General features: G+C 42.9%; 1 protein-coding gene across 8 annotated transcripts in view; it reads right to left on the bottom strand.

The window, feature by feature from the left end:
- The window catches only part of LOC137301143 (kazrin-like), a 656,751-nt gene that overhangs the window by 512,631 nt on the left and 120,987 nt on the right, over positions 1 to 23,133 (bottom strand). For 4 of the 8 annotated variants that reach the window (XM_067970583.1, XM_067970586.1, XM_067970584.1 and 1 more), the window contains 2 exons: positions 12,098 to 12,208; positions 2,184 to 6,148 (listed from right to left, as the gene is read on the bottom strand). The exons of 3 other annotated variants lie outside the window; for them this stretch is intronic. In XM_067970583.1, the coding sequence (XP_067826684.1) occupies positions 2,184 to 6,148; positions 12,098 to 12,208 (4,076 nt within the window). The remainder of the gene's footprint in view (positions 1 to 2,183; positions 6,149 to 12,097; positions 12,209 to 23,133) is intronic. One more of the 8 variants, XM_067970585.1, reaches the window with a different exon arrangement.

Raw genomic sequence — 23,133 nt, forward strand, 5'->3', positions numbered from 1 at the left:
GCCCTCGTTACTGTCTCACTGACCAGTGGAAACAATCTATAACTATTTACTTTATCATAGCCCTTCATAATCTTGAAGGTCATTCCTTAACCCTATTAACTCTAATGAAAATAAATGCTAACTTCTCAAGTCTCACCATAACCGTAAGCCCTCATCTCTAGTAGGATCCTAGTGAATTTATGCTCCACCTTTTCCATTGCTTTTCTATCCTTCCTATAATAAAGTGCCACAAACTGCATAAATATCCCAAATGTGGCATAACTAAAGTTCTTACAAGTTCGACAATTCTTCCTTGCTTTTTGTATACTGTACCTCTAGGGGGAAAAAAGCAGAGATTCTACTTGCTTTTTTATGTCTTTATATATCCCCACACCTTTAATGACTGTGTATCAGTACGCCAAGGTCCTTTTGCACCTCCATTTAAAATATTACAATTTAAAAGTGTTTCCTTTCCATAGTTTTACTTCAAAAGAGCATTACTTCAAATTTTTCTACATTGAACTCCATCGGCCATCTATCTATCCTTCCTGCTAGCACGTCCTCCTGCAGTCTTTCGCAATCCTCATCACGATGGGCTAACTTCCCCCCCCAAATTAGCCTAATCAGCAAATTGATTTCTTCCCCAGCTTCCCTCAGGGGATCCACAATTGTAAACCATCATACCCTGGTAATTTGTCTATCCTAAGTTTGTGACATTTCTTCAGTACCATTTCATTTTGAATAATAACCTCCACTAACTTTTATATAGCCACCTCTGGTGGTTCTCAATATACTGTGTAAAAACTAAGGCAAAGTATTTATTTAGTATCTCTGCCATTCCCTCAAGCTCTGTTACAAGCTTGCCTCCTTCATGTCTTAGCAGCTCTGCCCCTATCTTGACTATCTTCCTGCTACCAATTTGCCTATAGAAAGTGTTTATTATTGCCCTTTTATGTTTTCTCCAATATTCCCTTAGCTTTTCTATACCTCATTTTGTAGTTTCCTGTATTATTTATATTTGTCTTGGCTTTCCCCAATATATGCCCTGTAAATGAGATTTAAAAAAAAGAATTTTCACTATAATCCAAGGTAAATCTGAGTACATTAAAATCCTTTGACAACATTCACAGGGAACGTGGTGTCCTTTAAAGATGGTTTACTTTCTCCCAGCAGACCAACATGTTAGTTATTTACCTATGGGGAAGGTCAATGAAAAAGTACAACTGACTTTGAACACCATTTCACTACTGAAAATTACATCCATAATCAAACTAATTTAACACTGTAATTAGATTTAAGGTCTTTGTTTCATAGACTATACAAAGAAAACTGACAAAGAATGTTTAATCAACAATAGTGAATGGGCATGGGGTTACCACATGTCAGTACATAAGAAATAGCAGCAGTAGGAGGCCATGTGGCCTCTCTAGTTTGCTCCGCCATTCAATCAGATCATGGCTGATCTTCGACCTCAACTCCACTTTGCCGCCCAATCCCCATAGCCCTTGATTCCCCTAGAGTCCAAAAATCTATCCATCTCAGCCTTGAATATATTCAATGACTCAGCATCCTCAGCACTCTGGGGTAGAGAATGCCAATGATTAAGGACACCACTGCTCATTTTAGCGAGAGGCTAAAACAGGTACAGTACTTGGTACATTGTAAGTCAATCTCCATACTTTGACAAAATTATTCAATATCGGGAACATTTCTTTCTCAGATAATCCCACTGGGATACTTCAATTAATTATTTTGGTTATTGTTTTGCAAGACTCTTTAAAAATTCTCAATTTTGTAACTTCACCCAAAATTAACATTGCCTCTTTGCCCCCCCGCTCCACCCTTTCCAAATTTTCCTGTTAGGTGGCTGAACCTCATGATACACCTTTCAGAAGGAATAGTGACTTTGTCTGGATTATTTCAACCAGTTCCCACCCACCATCTACGACCTACCCACGCAGTGGTCAAGGGGGTGAGGGAGTGGGGGGGGGGGGGGGGGGCGGAAAGAGAAGGGTGGCGGCCCCTTCCCCCTTTGTGATACTAAAATTATAAACTTGTTTATAAAGAAGGGAGTCTATGACTTCCGTACACAGAGCAAATCCTGCATTTGATGTATCGGTTCAAACCCCTACAGCAACATTAGGCAGAGACAATTAGGACATTTTGTCAACTTTTAGAGAATTAGATAGTCATCTGTAATTTACCTGAACATCCTCTGAAGATGATCCCTGGTTCTCCTGGTCATCTTCCATCTCACTATCATTGTTATCAGTAACTGCAGGAGCCCCACTTCGTGTAACAGCACCTGCTCGAGTTTCCTTTGTTTTCCCCATGTACCTCTCTGATCGTTTTTGCTTGATTACATTTGTTTTCCTCTGCCAAACAACTTTCTTATTCTTCATTCGGAGATATAGCCGTGGCGATGTCATGCCAGAGGTGACAGGAGACCGTTGCCTGGGATCAGATTTTAACCTCTTTCCTTCTGCTGGTGACACTTTAGCTGACCTTACTGGACTTGTAGTCCTAGAGGCAATAGGTGACGTGCTCGGCTTCTTTGATTTTACAGGAGGTACTGACCTCATTCGTTGCTGCAACCTCGGTGCTGAAGAGACAGACTCGGCTTGCAAGGGTCCCAACATTCTTCCTCTCCTTTTGCCCAAGAGAACCGGTGTATTTTGCAGCTTGATTTCAGTGTCTGCAGTCCTCCTGCGTTGGCCACCTCCCTTGTCACTGCTGGCAGGGGAGTGAGAGCTAGACCCTTTGGCAGGAGGGGATGCTGGTTTCTTGGGGCAACTGTATGTTACGTGTTTGTTCAAACTGCCTAGGTAAGTGAATTCTTTCTCACAGTAAGGGCAACTGTGGCTTTCTGAACTCCTGCTTTTCAATATGGCCTTCTCTTTGGCAGATGATCGGTTCTTCTGAGAGATTGCCTTCTGCACAAGTTTGTTCCTTTTATTCTTCAGAACGTTCATTTTGAGCTTGTTCATAGTCACTTTTGGCTTTGTCTCAGTTTCAAAATTAAGCCTTTTTGGCTGTCCCATTCTCCGGATGGTGTTCTGCCTGACTGGCTCTGCAGCAATCGCCCCATTTTTCTTCCACACTTTCTTTTTCAACGCGATTGCGTTCTTCTTTGGGGTGTACCGTTTTTTGTCACTGGCAGATGCACAAGCCAGGATATGCTTGTGCAGTGCTGGCATGTTATCGAAGCTCTTGCCGCATTTTGTACAGTGGATTGCTGTGCTAAAGGTCTGAGGGATATTGTGCGTGGTAAAATTCACAGCCGACGACACTGCACTGGCAGGATTGCGGTTATGATATTGAAACGGAGGGGGCTTGAAGCTAGGGTACCGCTGATTGAGACCCATTCGGACATCCGGGCCTTTTGGCTTTATCCCAGATGCCATTACTTTTATTGTAGTATACAGTTCCTCTGTTAAGTCATTGGAATCATCATCTTCTTCCTCCCCCTCCTGAGATGGCGATGTGGAACTTTCTCCTACAGACTGGCTTGGACAGCTGGTGGCTTTGCCTGGGTCAGTGAAATTTTGAGGCCTCAGCATTCCATTTTCCAGCTCTATATGCGTGCACTGCTGGTCAGGATGTAGGTCACGCTGATGATGCTGTAAATTGCAAAGGAATGCAAACTCCTTTTTGCAGACAGAGCACACAAAAATCTTGCCCACCCCATGCAAAGACGACCGGTGCTCAGACAACGCATTGGCCTCTTTGAAAAGCTGCACACAAAACTCGCATTTGAAGGGCCATTCTTCGGCATGGATCAACAAATGCTGGGTGAGATCCTTGATGGAAAGGAAAGGGGTTTCACAGACGTTGCACTGGAAGCTTTTGGTGAATGCTGGTTCAAGTTTCTCCTCTGGTACTGATGGCTGAGAATTTTCTGTACTCTCCTGTTCATCAACACAGTTTTTAATGAGCATTTCTTGGGGGGATTCTGGTTCAATGGTGGGTGGAAGGATATTGTTCATTTCTTGTTCACTATCTGTGTCTGGATAGCCATCGTCTTTAACTTCTTCCTTAATATTTATGCTGACTGGTGACAAAGCAGGAGTTACTGACTGCAGAACTTGAGTCACTGACTGTGGAAGGGGTGAAGGTACCGAGAGGACAGGAGGTGGGGGAGAAGGAGCAGGGGTTGTGACCGAAGTTGTGGTTGCGTCCGGAGTTGGGGTTGTGACAGGATGAGGAGGTGATTCTACTTCCAGACATGGCTGAGGACTGCAGTCTGAATCTTGTTTATCCATTGTTAGATCTGTGCCGTTGTACTCGTTCATAAGTACCTTCTCTAACATAGATGTTGTGGGTTTCTTCTTTTTACTGCCGCATGAGACTTGAGCACCAACACTCCCCATTTCCTCTTTGACTTCATTGTCACTGCACAACTTCTTATGCAAACTCAAGTCTAAGATGGCTACTCCAGGCCCTTCCACTTCAGTTTTTATATCAGGTTGTAGTTTGATACCACTAGATAGATCCAGAGGCTGGTGGGTGCATAGATTAACTAGAGGTCGGCTCTGTGCATATTCCTTAGAAGCTGTCATTTTGCACATTTCAAGGCTCATTGGGCTGAGAGTTTCATCTCGGCTGGAGAGACTCCAAGCTGGTGAGCTACTCTGGCTTTCAATTTTTGGTGCTTTTAGTCCAGGTAAACTTTCATTCCATATACGTATAAAGTCAGTGTCCTTTCCTGTGCTGCTTAGTGCTGGACTATGTTGTGGAGAATTTGGCGGTGAACTTGTTCTTCTCTTGAATCGGCCAAATCCCATTGTTGCTGCCGTTGATGTTGAAGGACCAACTGAGCCATCTGGAAACAGAGCTGACCTGGTCGAATTATTTTCTTGTATCTGAAGAAGCTGCTTAAGCTTTGAAGATAAGATACTTTTCTCCTGATGCCCACTTAAATTGTTAGTGGTCTGACCAGGAAGAGACAGACCACAAAATGAGGAGACAACTGGTGATATAGTTTCGACGCCTAGCTCAATTTTAGTCTTTGGAAATGGAGGAGGGCTGGTAGTTCGCCTTCTTTTAGGACCTTTCAACTCGCTGTCCGCTGGCTCCTTTAGAACAGAGTGGGTTACTGGAACTTGTGCCGTGGTCTTAAGGTTCTGAGGAGATTCATCAGTCACTGGATACAGCACAGAAGGCAGTCCATATGGATTTGTGCAAGCAGTGTCGACTTCGATCACTTCACAGTTGCTGGTGCTGCTGTTTGACTCAATTTTCCCATCAATGTAGAAGTTCAAGTTTTCAGAGATGTTACTAGAAACATCCATGATGTATGCTTGACTTTCGTCAGTCTCTTCTTCCTCCTCCTCTTCTTCGTCCTCAGTTTCTGTGCTTGTAACGTGAAGCCCAGCAGAAACCCTGGTTTGGTCTGATGTTAGATCCTGCTCCTCTGCAGAGCCTTTCCGTCTTATTCTAATACCCTTAGCCAAGAGTTGACGCTCATGGATACGGCGCTGGTGCCGACGCAAGTTTGTGTAAGAACCAAAAGTCTTTTTGCACAATTTGCATGGGTGTTGGATTTTTGGTTCGCAGCTCTTTATGACAGAACTGTCCAGATTTGGGGCTGTTGCCTCAGAATCTGTTTTCTTATAATTTTCCAGAGCCATAGGACTTTCCAGTCTAGTTGTTGAATCAACGCTGATGTCAATTGCTGTTTTATTGAAATCAAAATCATCCTTTTGGTACTGTCCAGCCATGTTCATTTTCAAGGTGGGCTTTTTCTTAGGCCCAGCCTCATGGCGTCGTTCATGGCGCCTCATGTTGATGTGGGTGCCAAAGGCTTTACCACAATACCTGCACTTGAACGTGAATCCTTCTGTCGATATGTGGATGTGCTGGTGACGTTCCAGACCTTGCTTTGTGGTAAACCTACGCTCGCAATTTTTACAGGGAAACATGTGGGTTTCTTCAATGTCTCCCATTCCATTCTGATCTCCTTTTGATTTCTGCTTCAGGGATTTAACAGAAATTTTCTTTTTAGGGAGATTCTCAATAGAATTTTTTTCTTCAGGCATTGTTTCAGCCTCAAGGGACATTTGTGGATCCTTTGGCACAGGCAGAATCTTCTGTGTCACTATTCTGTGAACCACTACTCTCTGTTCTGGTGAATGGGCTGATGAGGTGCAAGGTTCATCCTTCTTAGAACCTGATTAAAAGAATACAATTACTACAAGGCAAGATATATGTTACCACTTCAGCATTAATCCATTTCCCCCTCTTACATATACATTTACAATTTAATTCTAGTAAAATTAGATAATGAAAACTGGCCAATGTGATAAATCAATGCATCTAAGCACTAACATAGATCATGCAGATCTGATTCCTCACTCCAATGTTGCGGAAAAGCTCCGAGCAGAAGCTAGATGTTCCACCACAAGGAGGGAACAGCATCAATGGACCACTTATGCCTTCTTAAAGCCAGAATATGTACAGGAACTCAACCCGGTCACTTGACATGTACATAGTATGTGCTCTATGGACCAGGAAAGAGAAAATAAATGGATGGTGGCACAGTAATACTTAATTTAAAAAAATCACCCCACCATCAAGAACATGGTTGCTCTCAGTGATTACAGCAGATTTTCACAGGTGGCCCAACAGCCCCAGAGGTTTCTTTAGTGTTCAATCCCACTTATCCATAACACAGCAGTTCTTTCTTTCCAAAAATTAAAGAATCAAATTTTATCTTTTGATCAAAAAATCATTTCCCATCAATTTCAGCTAACACTTCAGTAACATTTCCACTTGCTTTTATTAGGGGTATATAATACAATGTGTGGAATAGAAAAGAGCGATCCTAAGCACCATTTCAAAACTAAGTCAAGGGGACATACCATTTACCAGTTTGTATTATGTCCCCTTGACCTGGAGTTCATTCCTGGTATTGATCACTCTTTGTGTGAAGAAGTATTTCCTGACACAATTTCTGAACTTAATACAAACTGGTAAATGGCAAGTTCAGAACTTGTCAGGAAACACTTCTTCACACAAAGAGTGATCAATACCAGGAATGAACTCCGGGTAAGGTAGTAGAGGCAAAAGTAGTTAGATGCTATAATGGATGGAATTATAGATATTTCTGTGGAATGATAAACTAGATCAGCCAAACAGCCTTCTTGATCTGTGCTCATCTTCCAGATACATTAGGTTACAGTAAAAATGCCTCATTTACTTAGCAAAAAGTAAATTTAGGACAGATACCAGAAGGAAGTTCTTCACACAAAAGGTGATAAATGTCTGGAATAATCTATCTGGCAGTACAAGAGTCACAGACTTTGGGAGTGTTCAAAACAGAGTTGGATTGTGGGCTGGATAAGTTAGAATAGTGAAGAGATGAGCTTTGATGACTAATTGGCCTTTCCTCATCCCAGACTTTTCTTATATTGTTACTAACCTTCAACAACAATCTCATTTAGCTTGTATCCAATTATATACATTTCATGTGTAATCAGTGCATATAGAGCATTCTTATGTTAGTAACTAGCAAACATACAATTAGGCAAGATGTGCACACAGGTTAAGAACATGATGCATCTTTCCCAACCAATACAGTCCTATAAGGAAGAGTGTAATGATCTTGGTTATTCCTCTCAATGGCTTAGGCCTTTTTCTATCCTGATTACTTGGCTGACACCTGCAGAACTACAATGTACAGACAGAATCTGGTGTTGTCGACTGCTGAATGGAAAAACATTTAACTTGGTGAACCAAATGGTTATAGCCCAAGCACGACCATTGTAGAGTAAAGTGGTCCTGTTAATCGCTGAAGATTTTTGGACTTCAAAAGGTCCAGGGCTGTGCATCTAAAGTATCAGTTGACACTGCTAGCTTTGTTTTGCCCGCTGAAGGTTATAAATTGGAAAATGATGGGATGCTGTGTGCATTCCTCAAGTGAGGTCTCAGAACTCATGAGCAAGTAGAATCATTTTGAGAACACCGTTCAGCCTTCTAAACTGGGCAGCAATTAAGTGGGCAACAGAGGGGAAAAAAAAAATACAAAAATTCTGGTAGTGTAAGGACTCAACTGGAAGTAAAGTGGAGGCAAAAACATTGATGCAAATGCGGTCATTAAGGTTTCAGTAAATTGTGACAATAGAATTTGAGCTATCCCAAATTAAACTGAAAAACCAGTAATTCAATTATATGATGGGACAGAATTTATTGTAGCTGGCGAACGAACGAATGGCACTTGCTGTTCGTTAGACTTGCCCTTGCCCGTTTAATTTCCATGAGCTTTTGCACAGCAAGTTGCTTTAAGTGAGAGCTGGAAATGGCGCAGTGCCCTCTATAGGACATGTGGGACCTGTGTGAACGGGGCAAGCAACTGTGTGACTCCTTAACTAATCAGATTGAAGGATTATTAATGAACAGTGCAGAGTCTGAATCAGAAAGTGTAAGTTAGAAGTGAATTCAATGTCAAATAAGGTACAGAAAGTGAAATAATGAGAAGGAAAGATTGAGAGAGAGACATAAAAGAGACAAAGAAAATGTTTTAAAAATATATTTTTTTAAATCTCCAACAATAATTAAAAGCTGAAGGAATGAGAGCCCACACTTGTAAAAGTTAATTTTCAGTGCCAGAGAGCTTGTTTGGCAGTAATTAAGACTTATCACACCGTTAAAAAGGGTACTTAGATTGAAATGGTCAAGCACTAACTTTCCGTGGCGCGTTTAGTTTGTATCTACCCTCCAAGTACAGGAACTTCACTTTGTTCAATACATTTCAATGGTTAGTCACAACACACATCTGCCCTTGCCTGAAGTTGCTGTGCAATGTGCGCATAAATAAGTGAGCGCCATTAGCCTCACCGTTATTTTGACAGTAAATTCTGGCCCATTCTGTCCTTCCAGACTCGGTTTGTGTCTGGGTTGAGCATTTTGAGCTAATACTACGGTGAAGTATTGGCGGGTATAAGTCTGTAATTGATGAGGCTAGCAGTAGGAGCAATTTGAGTTGAATAAAAACATTACGTGCATCTTTAAAGTGCATTGCTTTAAATGCAATTCCCCCTCCATCAATGTGGTAGTAATATATTAAAATACACAGTGACAACATTGGACGCCCATGCAGTCGGGGTTTATATGGTGCATGTTAAGAAGAGATGGAATATGCCTCAGATTCATTCTACTAGCAGCGTAGGTGATTTTCGTTGATCTAGTCAACTGGAGATCTAACCCACAAATTGTGGTCTGTGGAAGAATCAATCTGAAGGAAGGTATATTATTTAAAATGTGCAGAACAAACAGAGAACACATGAAGCTGACCACAATTCACTTGCAACTTTCTCCTTTGAACTAACCAAATCAATTCCACTGGTCTTCCACCACTCATGTCTGGGATTATGCAGCATTTCAGGTAAACATGGTTCCCTTTCAAACACTGCGGATTCCCCAGCTGCTTTAGATTGTAATGAGGAAATGACTGTGACACCAGAATAGTTATTGTGACATTATGAAGAAATGACTATACTATAGGTCATAAGTTATCCAAAAGAATTTGCAGTGTTTCTATTCACAAACACTGCAGTATACTTTAAACCTGTAGCTACTGATTGGCAATATATAGATAGTATGAACTTCAATAGTGTAAAAAAGGACAGTCCCAACAATCTTGCACTCCTAAGCCAAACAGAACAAAAGGATCCAGGGACTGTACTGAGTTAGCTAATGATAGAAAAGTCATTATGTGGCCTCAAATCTCTAGGATAGGGAGGGTTAAAAAATTTAGTTGGGGTTCCTGCTGCTGTTTTCTATCCAGTAACTGCTGGTAAAAAGTACATGTGTAGACACTTGGTGAGTTCAGGATTGAACTTGTCTATTATGTCCTCCATAATTTAATAGTCTGTTGGCACTGACTATCTACGCTCATACATGCCATGTGGGTGAGTTACCGGAGGGTTGCCGGCACCTAGGGAACCAGAGAGATAGAAATGAAAAGCAGAGAAGTTATGTTAAACTTGTATGGAACCTTGGTTGGATCACACTTGGAGTGCTGTGCACAGTTCTGGTTTCCATATTATAGAAAGGATGTGGAGGCATTGGAGAGAGTGCAAAGAAGATTCGTAGGCATGCTACCAGAACTGAGAGGATATACTTATCGGGGGGGCTGAACATGCAGGGGGTGACCTGATGGGGGTTTTTAAAGATAAAGAAAGAGTTTGATAGGGTAGATGTAGAGAAAATGTTTCCACTTGTGGGAGAGTCCAAAACTAGAGCTCATAAATATAAGATAATCACTAATAAATCCAATACGGAATTTAGGAGAAACTTCTTTACCCAAAGAGTGGTAAGAATGTGGAACGCGCTACAAGGGGTATCTGAGGCAAATAGCATAGATGCATTTAGGGGGAGGCTGGATAAGCACATCAGGAATAGATGGGTATGCTGATAGGATTAGATGAAGTAGGGAGGGAGAAGGCTTGTGTGAAGCATAAACGCCAGCATAGACCAGTTGGGCCAAATGGCCTGTTTCTGTGCTGTAGACTCAATGTAGTACCCCAGTTAAGACTTAGTGCAGTCAGGGGAGAAAGTGGAGGAGGGGGAAAAAAATCTTGCATTTCACCAATGCACAATGCTTGCCAATTAAAATTGGTAGAAGAGAATAAACACTGAAGAAGTACTACTTGTTCTCAACTGGTACCATTGTAATACTGTTTCTCTAAAATGTAACTGATCGCATACAGGCCTGTTCTCAAAGCCCATTATGACTGGTATTACTCAATCTATTCTCAGTATTTTCCAACAATTGCAGCAATAGTACTATAAAGGAAGTGACAACGTGACAATCAACAGTACCCAGTTCTAGAGGAAAAATACTTTATGGCTACAAAGAACCGACAAAGGGGTTAATTTAACAACAGTTTACCTTTGCCCCATAGAACCAATAAGCAATCCAGATAAGTTAGCGATCTTAACAACAGGGCCAAAGGTCATTTTCATGCTTCTGCTCTACAATTTAACACCCCCCAAAAAAAGCTAACATGCATTTCAATTTATCCTTTTGGGAATCAAAATCATTTTGTAACCATGAGATGTAATCATTGAAATTACAGCACGGCAGAAGGCCATTTAGCCAATAGTGCCTGTGCTAGTGAGCTGTCTACTTTAATCCCATTTCCCTGCTTTTTCTCCATATCCTTTTATATTCCTTTTCAAATACTTATACAATTCCATTTTAAATGTTACAGTATCTGCCTCAATAGGTTATTTGCAGTAAAGCATTCCATGTTTCACTAACCCTCTCACTGATTTTTTTTTTCTAACCCTTTGTTCTTCCGGTGATAACCTTCAGTCTATGCCCCTTTTTGCCAACTCACCAACCAGTGGAGATGATTTTTCACCATTTACCTTCTTAACCCCTTCCAAAACTTTGAAAACCTCTATTTAATTCTCTCCCCCAACACTTTAGTGAATCTTTGCTCTACCCTTCCCACGGCACTAATATTATTCCTAAAATGTGATGCTCATAATACTCCAAACTATGGTCTAAACAATGAATCAAACAAATTCAACATCAACTTCTTGCTTTTACATTCAATGCACCTACGTTGAAAACACAGAAACTTATTTGCCTTTTTATGGCCCTTTTTGTCTGCACTCCCTCTCGAAGTTCTATGCATTTGTCCCCCAAGATCTCTTCGTTCCTTCACTCTGTCCAGATATACTTCCTTTCCCTACGCTCTTTTCTCAAACCATATTTCACATTTCTCTGCGTCGAACTGTAGTTGCTTCCTAATTACCCACTCTGTTAAGCTGCCCGTGTCTTCCTGTAATCTTCTGCAATCTTCCTCAGAGAGGGAGATAAAGAAATGAAAATCACCCAGGGGTCCTGCACCTGATCACTGACTCCTGCTGGAAAGTATGAATGAGGACACTGAACGGCCCAAATCGGGGCCAGCTGCGATGTCTGCTATGGTCAAAGAGCCAGCCAATACTCACTAAGCTGATGAATGAAGAATGTGCATTAGGGCAAGGTACCAGGTGCGTGTTGGCACCTGTGCAACAGTAACGCAGCAAGATTCAGCATCTTCAAGTGGAGAGAATGGGGGGGGGGGGGGGGGGGTGAAAAGAATCTGTACATAATTTCACTCACCCCCTTTGCTTTCTCTCTCCAGTATTGCCACTATATCAGAAGCAGCTTCGGTTTTTCCTTGTTTGAGTCCTTCACCACTTCCCGATTTCTGTCGTCGAGCTTTCTTCCTTCCTGGAAGTACAATCATTAAAATGAAAAAAAAAACCCTCAAATATAAAGATTTTTCATCCTTTGATACACCCCAACAATTTCATTTACAGTTATTGGGGGGCACAGGGTAGGGAGGGTGGAAGAGAGAGGGAGTGTTGCCCAGAGATAAAACAAACTTTGATTTCTTGACTTTCACTCCTTGCTCTCCTTGTTTTGACCAGTCCTAAAAGGGTCCCCTCCCGACCATACAGGTTCTGACCAAGATCCTACTTAGTCAAAGCATTAACCCACCTTCCTGCAATTGGCCTGTTGTGTATTTTCAACTTTTACTTGGAAACAGACTCATTAACCAAATACATTTTTTTCTTTCCAACTCCTCTATTTTGGTGCCAGAGAATTCATTATGGCAAAATTGGCTTTTAAAAAAAAAGCACTATGTAGAACACAGCAGCAGTTACTTTCTAAGAGTAAATCTGGATGCTAATTTTATTGTGGGAACTACATTGCAAAAACATGATGCAAGTGTTAATATAACTCACTAGTAAAATGATGAATGGGGTTAGTGTTAAATACCTGTCGACACGGCAAGTTGAGTAGCTGTACTTGTCTGGGGCAGTATTCAGATCTAAAACTTTGTGAAGAGTCTTCTCTGTTACCGAGTGAATCTGTTCCTTACCTCAGCATCTAAAACTGTATTCTACAGCATTGCATTTGCAGAACAAACTTGTCCAGCCAATATGAACTGTTTCATCATAGTGATAATCAAAATCAAATACTTCCTTATTTTCAAAGATGTGAAAACTACTAGCTTCCAAATGCTGAAACATTCATGAATTTAACAAGAAACTGGTGTCAGAATTTCACCAATTTTGATCAACCAATTTCAATCAAATCCCTCTTGTATTTTCACCTCTATTGCTTCTTTTTGTGCCAATTTTTTTGCTTTCTCTCAACGCAGTGACTCCTTGCTGCATTATGATCACACAGGGCCAGCAGCCTTGCTATACCTTGTCCAAGTGGTCATTCTTTACTCGAACCTAGAGTGACAGTGCTAGCAGGGTATTTGACTTGGAAGGCATCATAGTCCAGTCCGATCCTATTCTCACTTAACATGCACTTTCCAGCAGGTGACACTGAATGGCAATTAGCTAACTCAGTAGAGATTAGGAATCAATCTAGGACCTATGTCCAATATGTTTTGTACTGCACCGTGCAGCATCTTTACCCTTTCAGCTATCTAAGGAGCAGGCCATTGTGAAACCACTGACCATAGTAGTCTGGAGGAGATGCATAAAAACATAGCTACAGCCAATTCTGATCATGCTTTTAAAAACTAATTGTTAATGTGGTCAGTCAAAAATATGGCCAAACAACCAATAAGTGACATAAACGCACAAAAAAAAATAGCTGAAAATGAACACCTAAATTGTCACTTAATAGGAACAGAAATATAAAGGGCTGGAAGAGACCACTGAATCTCATTGTTTAAAAAAAATCATACATCATTCTGTGCCTCATATACTGGCAATCTACTTAATTCCCTCTTGAATTTGAGGACAGCATCTACCTCCTCGGACAGTCTGTTCCATATATTCACCATTCTCTTTGGTTGAATCTATACTGTCTACTTTCAAGGTAACATGCACAAAAGCTATTATAAACACACAAAGTGCACTTTACAAACAGCAGTCACCTTACAAAAAGAACAGGGTGAAAACACATTCATCTGTAGGACATACTGAGAAAACACATTCATCTGTGGGACAGCACATGTGTAGCAGTGCAAACTAATCATAAATCAGCAACTTCAGCTAGTCTCGCTAAAATAGTGTTGCTTTTGCTCAAAAAAGCAACTAAAATGTTCTTCTGGACGCAGTGCTTGAGAGCATGATTAATAAAATAAAAAATCACTAACATTTCATTTAAGTGTAATGGTGGATATTTGAAATATTTGTAGTGTGTTTACTTGAATTGTGAAAAACATCGAGAAGTGCAATTACAGATTTTGTCATTCCAAACTTGAAATGTGTCTCGAGAATACAAGACCAAGATGACATGCTGGTGGTTGCAGGTTAGTCATTAGTGATTGAGCAATATGAGGTTATGAATTAAGAATGTCACACAAGAAGAGCATTAGTTGTGAAGTGCAATGGTACCAATTCACTAAACAGTGACATCACTGTCGTAAATGCCTCAATAATTGTGCTTTATTGCAGATGCAGACATGTCTTTTTATTTAAACGCGTGGCCCCATGGAAGGTAAACACTCAGAGGCCTCATCAGCTACAACTTTCATACTGTGATGGAGATAACTCTTATTACTTAAAAAATCAAAACCTGGAGCATATACATAATACTACAAACTAGTTCTGTTAATTGTGACAACTGGGAAAAGAGGAAAGGAAGTGGAAACTTCTCTCTCACCCCTCCCTGCATGATTGTGGAGATTCCTTCAAAATACAAAATGTCAAAGGAATTAAATGTACATACATAGAAAAAGAACATAGTGCTTTGCAAATTTTGCACTTGCACAAAGGCATTCTTTGTTGCTGGAAATTGAACAGCATTACAAGAGTTGGAGGCTGGCAAGGATCTATGACAGTCAACAGGTTTTAAAATCAGGAGCCAGCATGGACTGGCAGCCGCAATTCTAGGATGGGAGACAACAAAGAGACATGCTGGCATCAAGAGCTAGAAAAGAACCACAGTGGTGGCCTGTTATACGATGGAAAGGTAACATTCAACATGCACTATTTTTAAAGGGGCAATGCCCGGGTGATTCTTACTCTCTCTCTCTCTTCCAACCTCCTCCCAACAGAATGATGACCTACACCCCATTTTATGTGGATGATGAACTATTAAGAATAGGAATATTTCACATTACTTAAAGAAATGAACTCAGTGTCTGATTTCAAGAGCTCAGTTATATTAAAACCTAACTGAGTCTACTGAGGTGACAAGACAGTGTTTAGGAGTATAAACATAGGGTGCAATTAGGCCAAGGTGAATGTTTCAAAGGTCTCACATCAAATATGGTGAAATCCAATTAAATAGTTTTAGTCAAGTTGAAAATTACTGGTCACGAACCAAGCATTTGCAAACTTTTTTGCCCCGCTTTCAAAAACTCAATTTTAAAAAAGACTGCACATGCACAAAATGAAGACAGCTCACATGCAAAAATACAAAATAGGTCAATTTCATGTATATACACAGCCTTTTCTTAAAAAAAAGGCCCAGTATGTTGCTGGGCTGGAGAAAAAGGAATTCAACCTGGCTCCGATTGGATCTGTTTTGACAAGGAAACCAAAAGGATTAAAGAACTCTTAGTAGAAAAAAACCCTAAAAAGAGAACTTAATTTCTTGTGGTAATTGGCCAAAATAGCTCAGGTTGCATCAGGCAGTCAGGACATCTGCAGAATTCTAGTTTTCTATAAATGTATGTCACTTATCCAATTGCTCATGTACTTAGGCTGTTAGTACAATGGAGGCTTGGCACTGAGGTGGCAATGTGGAGCCCCAGTAGTGTTTCTCTGCAGTTTACTTAGAGTAATATTGTACTGCTGTGCAAATCGTACATTAGTGTATCTCCTAATACCACTTTAAATAAGTGCCCTCCTTCTATCTGCAAAGCCCAATTATATACATAGATGTTTGCAAAGGGATTACACAGGGTGACTAACCTGTTACAATGTCTTACATTTGTTAAGATCAAGTCATTTGTGGGAAGTGATATAGATATAGCTCTGCACAACTGAGGACCCAGTAAGGTGGTTAATATGAACAGACTGGCTACTGCAGCAATCAACACTTAAATAAATTAGGGATGGCAAGCATATAACCGGCAATATCCAAGACAAAATTAAACTGCACATGGGTTCAGTAAATAGAAAATGCATTTCTTTAACTAATTAGACTAGGTAGATCCCAGGCCTGTGCTCTATTAGCAGATATCAGCTGAGCAGCAATGAATGCACATAGGTCTGGTCACCGATGCGCCAGGAAGGAAAAGGTAAACTGTGCAGTTAGGGTTCCTACTCCAGTTCACTATTCAGAGATCTTGCTGGAAAGTGTGGGTGCGTGAACATCAGGTTTGACTAGCTTCCACCCTATGATCAACAGTCTACTGACATTCACTGTCTAGACTCAGGCGTGAAGAATGGCCACTCAGGTAAGGTACCGTCAAAGCTTTAAATAAGGTCACGAATAGTTACAGATAAGGCAGCATTTCCACGACACTCGGTGAATTTCTGTGGGGTTTCTGAGGCTCATGTGGATGAGCGGAAGAACCCTCCAGAAACACCTTCTCTGTGTTTCGTACCACTGCCAATAAATACAGATAGTAATATCCTAACATTCAGGGTAAAACTCGATTCTATTTAATAGATTAGTGAATGAAAAGATAAAATAGCTTCCATTGTAATTTAGCATAAACATTCAAAATGACTCATAAAAAACATTTTCCCCAAAGAACTGCATGCTACTCACCATTTTTTCAAACGACTAGAGCTACTCAATTTGTGTTACGTTGGGTGGAATTCAGGGAACCTGTTTGAGCAGACACGACAGGCTCGATTTTCGCACCCACGATCGGGTGTGTTCGTGGCGGGGGGGGTGCGAAAATCCGGGATTCCCAGGGCGGGTCTGGAGCCCGGCTCCGGAGCCCGGCTCCAACCTGCCCACTTCCAGGTTCCCCAGTGATGCGCTGACATGCGCGCGCAGCCCCCGCATGTGGGACTCCCGCCGGCAATTAAAGCCGGCAGGGTGCCACTTAAAGTACTTAAACAGGTATTTCAGGTCGTTTATAGACCTGATATTTTAGGAGGGCTGGGATTTTGAAATGAACTGAGACTGTTTCCCGTACTGGAGGAAACACTCCCAGTTCAAATGGACGTGTTGCAGCCATCAGCCTGTGGCAGCTGCAAAGGTCCATTTGACAGGGGGGGGGGGGAAAAAAGACCCTCACTCATTGCAGGAGGCCACTCCACCACCCTGCTCCTAACAATCAAATTCACAAACTTCTCCACTCTTACCCCGGTGGCCAGACACCTGTACCTACCTTGCAGACCCCCTCAAATATACATCTTGCGGATGGGGGCCGCCGTAGCTGCAGTCATGACCCCCTCGGAGGTTGAACAGCATCACCAGTCTCGCCGTCCACCTCGGACACGTGGAGCTCCACAACACAGTGCTGTGACACATCCACCTGCACAGCAGGAGGGAAGGCAACTGCAGAGAGAGATGCGTCGCAGAAGGCACTACCCTCGCCATGGGACAGAGGTTCAGCTTCCTGGACCTCTCTGAGCAGCAGTGCACATGGAGGCTTAGAGTCACTCGACATGTAGTCGTGGACATCTGTAGCCTCCTTCATGCTGAGCTGCTCCCGGCTGGCCCGAGCACCATCTTCTTACCTGTCGCTGTCAAAGTCACCACTGCCCTCAATAACTTCTCTTCCACATCCTTCCAAGGTGCCACCGGGGACATCGTCGACGTCTCTCAGTCGTCTGCACAAAAGAGCCCTGCAATACACCTACACCCACTCTGCAGTGACACAATGGGTGGCATCAGGTGTGGGTCTTCATTGTGATCCTCAGGAAAGGGCATTATTGCACAAACCGGACAAGATTCGCAAAGACGTGGCAGTAGTGGTGACAATATGTTATGTGAGTTGATCAGAAATTAAATATAGGTAAACACCATGACAAACCCTCAAACACCCTTGTGCATCCCCTTCATGCTCACGACATGTTTGCCTTACGCTTCCTACGGCACATGTGTGATGCCCTGTGGCTGCAGCACAGGGAGTGGCAGGTTGAGTGAGGCTGACCGTGAAAGAGATGCATGAGGGGGTGAGTATGAGATAGAGCCATGAGATTGTATGAGGATTGGGTTGAGTGGTAGTGGTGGGATGAGTACTGGCGAGGTGAGTAAGTGAAGGTAAGATGAGGATGAGCTTTGAGTGGGTGTGAGGGGTGATGTGATAGCGTAGTGTTGGCAGTGCAGAAGATGTGGGGTGGGGGCAGTGATGTGGCAGACGGAGGGGAGGGGAATGAATAAGTGTACTCACTACGGCTGACCTACTTAGGTGGTTGAAGCGCCTCCTGCACTGTATGCAGGTGCGCGATATGTTGGTGGTGCTGGTGACCTCCTCTGCCACCTCGAGCCAGGCCTTCTTGGTGGCAGAGACAGGCTGCTTCCTCCCAACCGCCAGGGGGGGGGGGGCGGGGGGGGGGGGAAAGATCTCTGTCCTCACCCTCGTCCTCACCCCATCCAATGATACCTGGAGTAAGGCATGATTAAACCTGGGAGCAGCCTTCCCCCTGGGCTGCTCCATGCTGTAATTTTTCCTATTTCCTGCAGCATCAGTCAGTGGAGGACAGCCCCTTTAAATAGGGCTCCTCCAGCTGACAGACCTTGCTGCGCTTGCGCAGTCCGCCCGCCGCACAGCTTACCAGCGGGAAACCCGGAAGCACAGGTAAATGATTCCAATTAGCCTGCGATTCCGTGCGGAGCACACTGATTTCACCAGGCGCGTTACCCACGCGCCCAGTCGACCCCCCGCTAATATCGAGCCCTACATGTAGGTAAACACAGGACACACTAAAACCCAGATTATAACTAGGGGGGCGAATGGGCAGGCGGTTGTAGGGTGGGCAGGAAGCACCCATGATGTCATTGGCATATGACCCAGGCAATTTTAACTTATGGGTCTCAATTCCATGTGCAGATTCTAGGCCAAATCCAGTGGGAATCACTACCTGGCTGGTGGTTAGGAATGGAAGTTTGGTCGGCAGGCGACCGCCGCCACCGGGGACCCGAGGGAACAATCCCCACCATAAGGTCGGTGGTGGGGGGTCCCAAATCGATCACGGTCAGGGAGGGGTAGGGAAGCCCAGGGCAGGGGAGGCCCATGGTTTCCTTGTGGAGTTCAGAGGAGGGGGAATAAAAATCAGCTGAAGTTTCCACTCCTGATCACTATCCTTGCATATGGATGTTGGATAGGACAGGATCGAGTATGGCTGTGATGCTCCCCACTGTCGAACAGCATTCACCGTCTATGTTCGCACACAAAGAACAGCCACTTCGAGAAGGTACTGGAGTACTAGTAAGGAGTAAATGCATTCAGGAGAGACGGGGCATAGGGGTGAAAACTGGTGGAAAAGGAATAAACCCTCAAATGATTTTTATAAAATTTTAAATTATACTTTAAAAAGATTGAAATTTGTGAAAATGTCAAATTATTTAACTAAGTTCTAGTTGTGCATTAATTAACACACGATTCTGATTTGCAGATCCAGTCCTCAATGAAATGTTTAACGCATACACACCTACTTTGACAACAGCCTTTCAACAAGTTAGACTTCTTTTCTTGGCCACGAAAGATAATTAGATCACAAGTGGAGGACTGCATGTGTAATTGAATTACCACATGAGCAAATGCTACCAGTTGCCTTGTTCCGGCTGCAATCTACTCACTGTTGTATTTTTAAAGGCAAACTCACTAATATAATTTTCAGTTAGATACAGATTAAAGTTCAATGTATTCTGTTCAATCTCTTATTGACTGAGTGAGATTACCAATTTAGTGCAAATTAGGGGTCATCTTGTGCTGTGGGCTGATGCCCACTAAGAATAGGATTGAGAGTTCACACGGGATCCTTCCAGAAAGGGACAACTTTCATCCCTCTGCACATTCTAAAACAGAAATGACATTTTGGATCACTTACAATTTATTGAGATTTCTTTTTATAATTAAGCTGGTGATCTTGAAAAACAGGAATGAACAAGTTTCCGCAAACAATAGGCCCAATAATGCAACAACTCGTAGGTTACTAAGAAACAGCTTGGTAATTAGAGACAAACGGCACACCCTATAATCTGTGCTCTCAAGCACATTTTCTCCAGCTTGCCTATTTTAAAATTATCTGGAAAGCTAGTAAGATTTTTTTACAGAATAGATAAAGCTCCTCGTGGCTAGGGTATGGTAGTGTAGTGGTTATTGTACTATACAAGCAACCCAAGATGTGCACGTTCAAATCCTAATATGGCAAGTTGTGGAATTAAATTCATAAATCTGGTAATTTGTAGCTGGCACCAGAAAAAAAAATGACCGTGAAAGCTGCCGTAAAAACCAAACTGGTTCATTCATGTCTGTCCCAGAAAGGAACCCACCACCCAGTCAATCTAAACTACACGTAACTCCAGTCCCACAATGTGTGATTAACTCTTAATGTCCGCTGAAGTGGCTTAATAGGCCATTAAATTGTTTTTAAAAAGCCACTAGAAGGCCCACCAGCATGTAAAGATGGGCAATAAATGCAGCCATGCCAACGTCACTCACATCCCATGAACAAGTCAATTATAAAATTGCAAACTACAGGTAGATTTTATGCCAGCTTGTTGCTCAACAGAGGTGTTTTAGTGAGGCATGAAAATGGCCTCCATGTCATTCAATCTGTAATAGGTTCAAGCAGCCTGCCCATTAAAACAAAAAACTGCCTAAAATCCTACCTTAGCATAGGTAAGTCAAAATGAAATTTAAAAAGGTCATTTGTATGGTTCCCAAAGACAGGATTTTAAAAGCCGATATACTCTACAAGTTTGCCTTCCTAGCAACTAAGCACTTTTCATACCGGAAGAGATTTTTATAGATACCAACTAAAGGACGTTTGGTAAGTATATGAACATGGTTACAGTTTACACTTTAGCTTTAAAGCTTCATGCTGCACCTAACAATGTTTACCACTAGACCATCACAGGAGGACATAATTTTTTTTTACAAGTAGTTACAATCTTCCTAAGTGCGACTATCCTTCCCCAATTTTTTGGAGACTGCGCCCCTTTCACAGATGGCATGACTTAAAATTTGCACTGGGGGAGATTAACTAGTTCATTAAATTTTAAAGGGCTATTTTAAAATTGAAAATGTAAAGTCCTCCTCTGATGGCCTAGTGATTTAACATATTGTTAAGTACAGCACAAAGCCTTATAGGGTGTTCCTAATGACGTCACTCGATAACTTCCGGTAGCCATGTTGGATTACAAGCATCTACTGAATGATGCTCAAAATATATTATTTTAATATAATGCAAAAATTTTCACTAATGTCCTTTAGGGAAGGAAACCTGCCGTCCTTACCTGGTCTGGCCTATATGTGACTCCAGACCCACAGCAATGTGGTTGATTCTTAATTGCCCTCTGAAATGGCCGAGCAAGCCACTCAGTTGTAAAATCTCGCTACGAAAAGTCATAATAAGAATAAAACCAGACGGACCACCCGGCATCGGGCCACTAGGCACCGGACACGACAACGGCAAAACACCAAGCCCAGTCGACCCTGCAAGGTCCTCCTTACGAACATCTGGGGACTTGTGCCAAAATTGGGAGAGCTGTCCCACAGACTAGTCAAGCAACAGCCTGACATAGCCATACTCACAGAATCATATCTTTCAGCCAATGTCCCAGACTCTTCCATCACCATCCCTGGGTATGTCCTGTCCCACCGGCAGGACAGACCCACCAGAGGTGGTGGTACAGTGATATATAGTCAGGAGGGAGTGGCCCTGGGAGTCCTCAACATTGACTCTGGACCCCATGAAATCTCATGGCATCAGGTCAAACATGGTCAAGGAAACCTCCTGCTGATTACCACCTACCGTCCTCCCTCAGCTGATGAATCAGTCCTCCTCCATGTTGAGCACCACTTGGAGGAAGCACTGAGGGTAGCAAGGGCACAAAATGTACTCTGGGTGGGGGACTTCAATGTCCATCACCAAGAGTGGCTCGGCAGCACCACTACTGACCGAGCTGGCCGAGTCCTGAAGGACACAGCTGCCAGACAGGGCCTGCGGCAGGTGGTGAGCGAACCAACACGAGGGAAAAACTTACTTGACCTCGTCCTCACCAATCTACCTGTCGCAAATGCATCTGTCCACGACAGTATTGGTAGGAGTGACCACCGCACAGTCCTCGTGGAGATGAAGTCCCATCTTCGCACTGAGGACACCATCCAACGTGTTGTGTGGCACTACCACCGTGCTAAATGGGATAGATTCAGAACGGATCGAGCAGCTCAAAACTGGGCATCCATGAGGCGCTGTGGGCCATCAGCAGCAGCAGAATTGTATTCCAGCACAATCTGTAACCTCATGGCCCGGCATATTCCTCACTCTACCATTACCAACAAGCCAGGGGATCAACCCTGGTTCAATGAGGAGTGTAGAAGAGCATGCCAGGAGCAGCACCAGGCGTACCTAAAAATGAGGTGCCAACCTGGTGAAGCTACAACTCAGGACTACATGCATGCTAAACAGCGGAAGCAACATGCTATAGACCGAGCTAAGCGATTCCACAACCAACGGATCAGATCAAAGCTCTGCAGTCCTGCCACATCCAGTCGTGAATGGTGGTGGACAATTAAACAACTAACGGGAGGAGGAGGCTCTGCAAACATCCCCATCCTCAATGATGGCGGAGTCCAGCACGTGAGTGCAAAAGAAAAGGCTGAAGCGTTTGCAACCATCTTCAGCCAGAAGTGCCGAGTGGATGATCCATCTCAGCCTCCTCCCGATATCCCCACCATCACGGAAGCCAGTCTTCAACCAATTCGATTCACTCCACGTGATATCAAGAAACGGCTGAGTGCACTGGATACAGCAAAGGCTATGGGCCCCGACAACATCCCAGCTGTAGTGCTGAAGACTTGTGCTCCAGAACTAGCTGCGCCTCAAGCCAAGCTGTTCCAGTACAGCCACAACACTGGCATCTACCCGACAATGTGGAAAATTGCCCAGGTATGTCCTGTCCACAAAAAGCAGGACAAATCCAATCCGGCCAATTACCGCCCCATCAGTCTACTCTCAATCATCAGCAAAGTTATGGAAGGTGTCGTCGACAGTGCTATCAAGCGGCACTTACTCACCAATAACCTGCTCACCGATGCTCAGTTT

Source organism: Heptranchias perlo, chromosome 32, assembly GCF_035084215.1.
Source record: "Heptranchias perlo isolate sHepPer1 chromosome 32, sHepPer1.hap1, whole genome shotgun sequence".
Taxonomy (NCBI): domain Eukaryota; kingdom Metazoa; phylum Chordata; class Chondrichthyes; order Hexanchiformes; family Hexanchidae; genus Heptranchias; species Heptranchias perlo.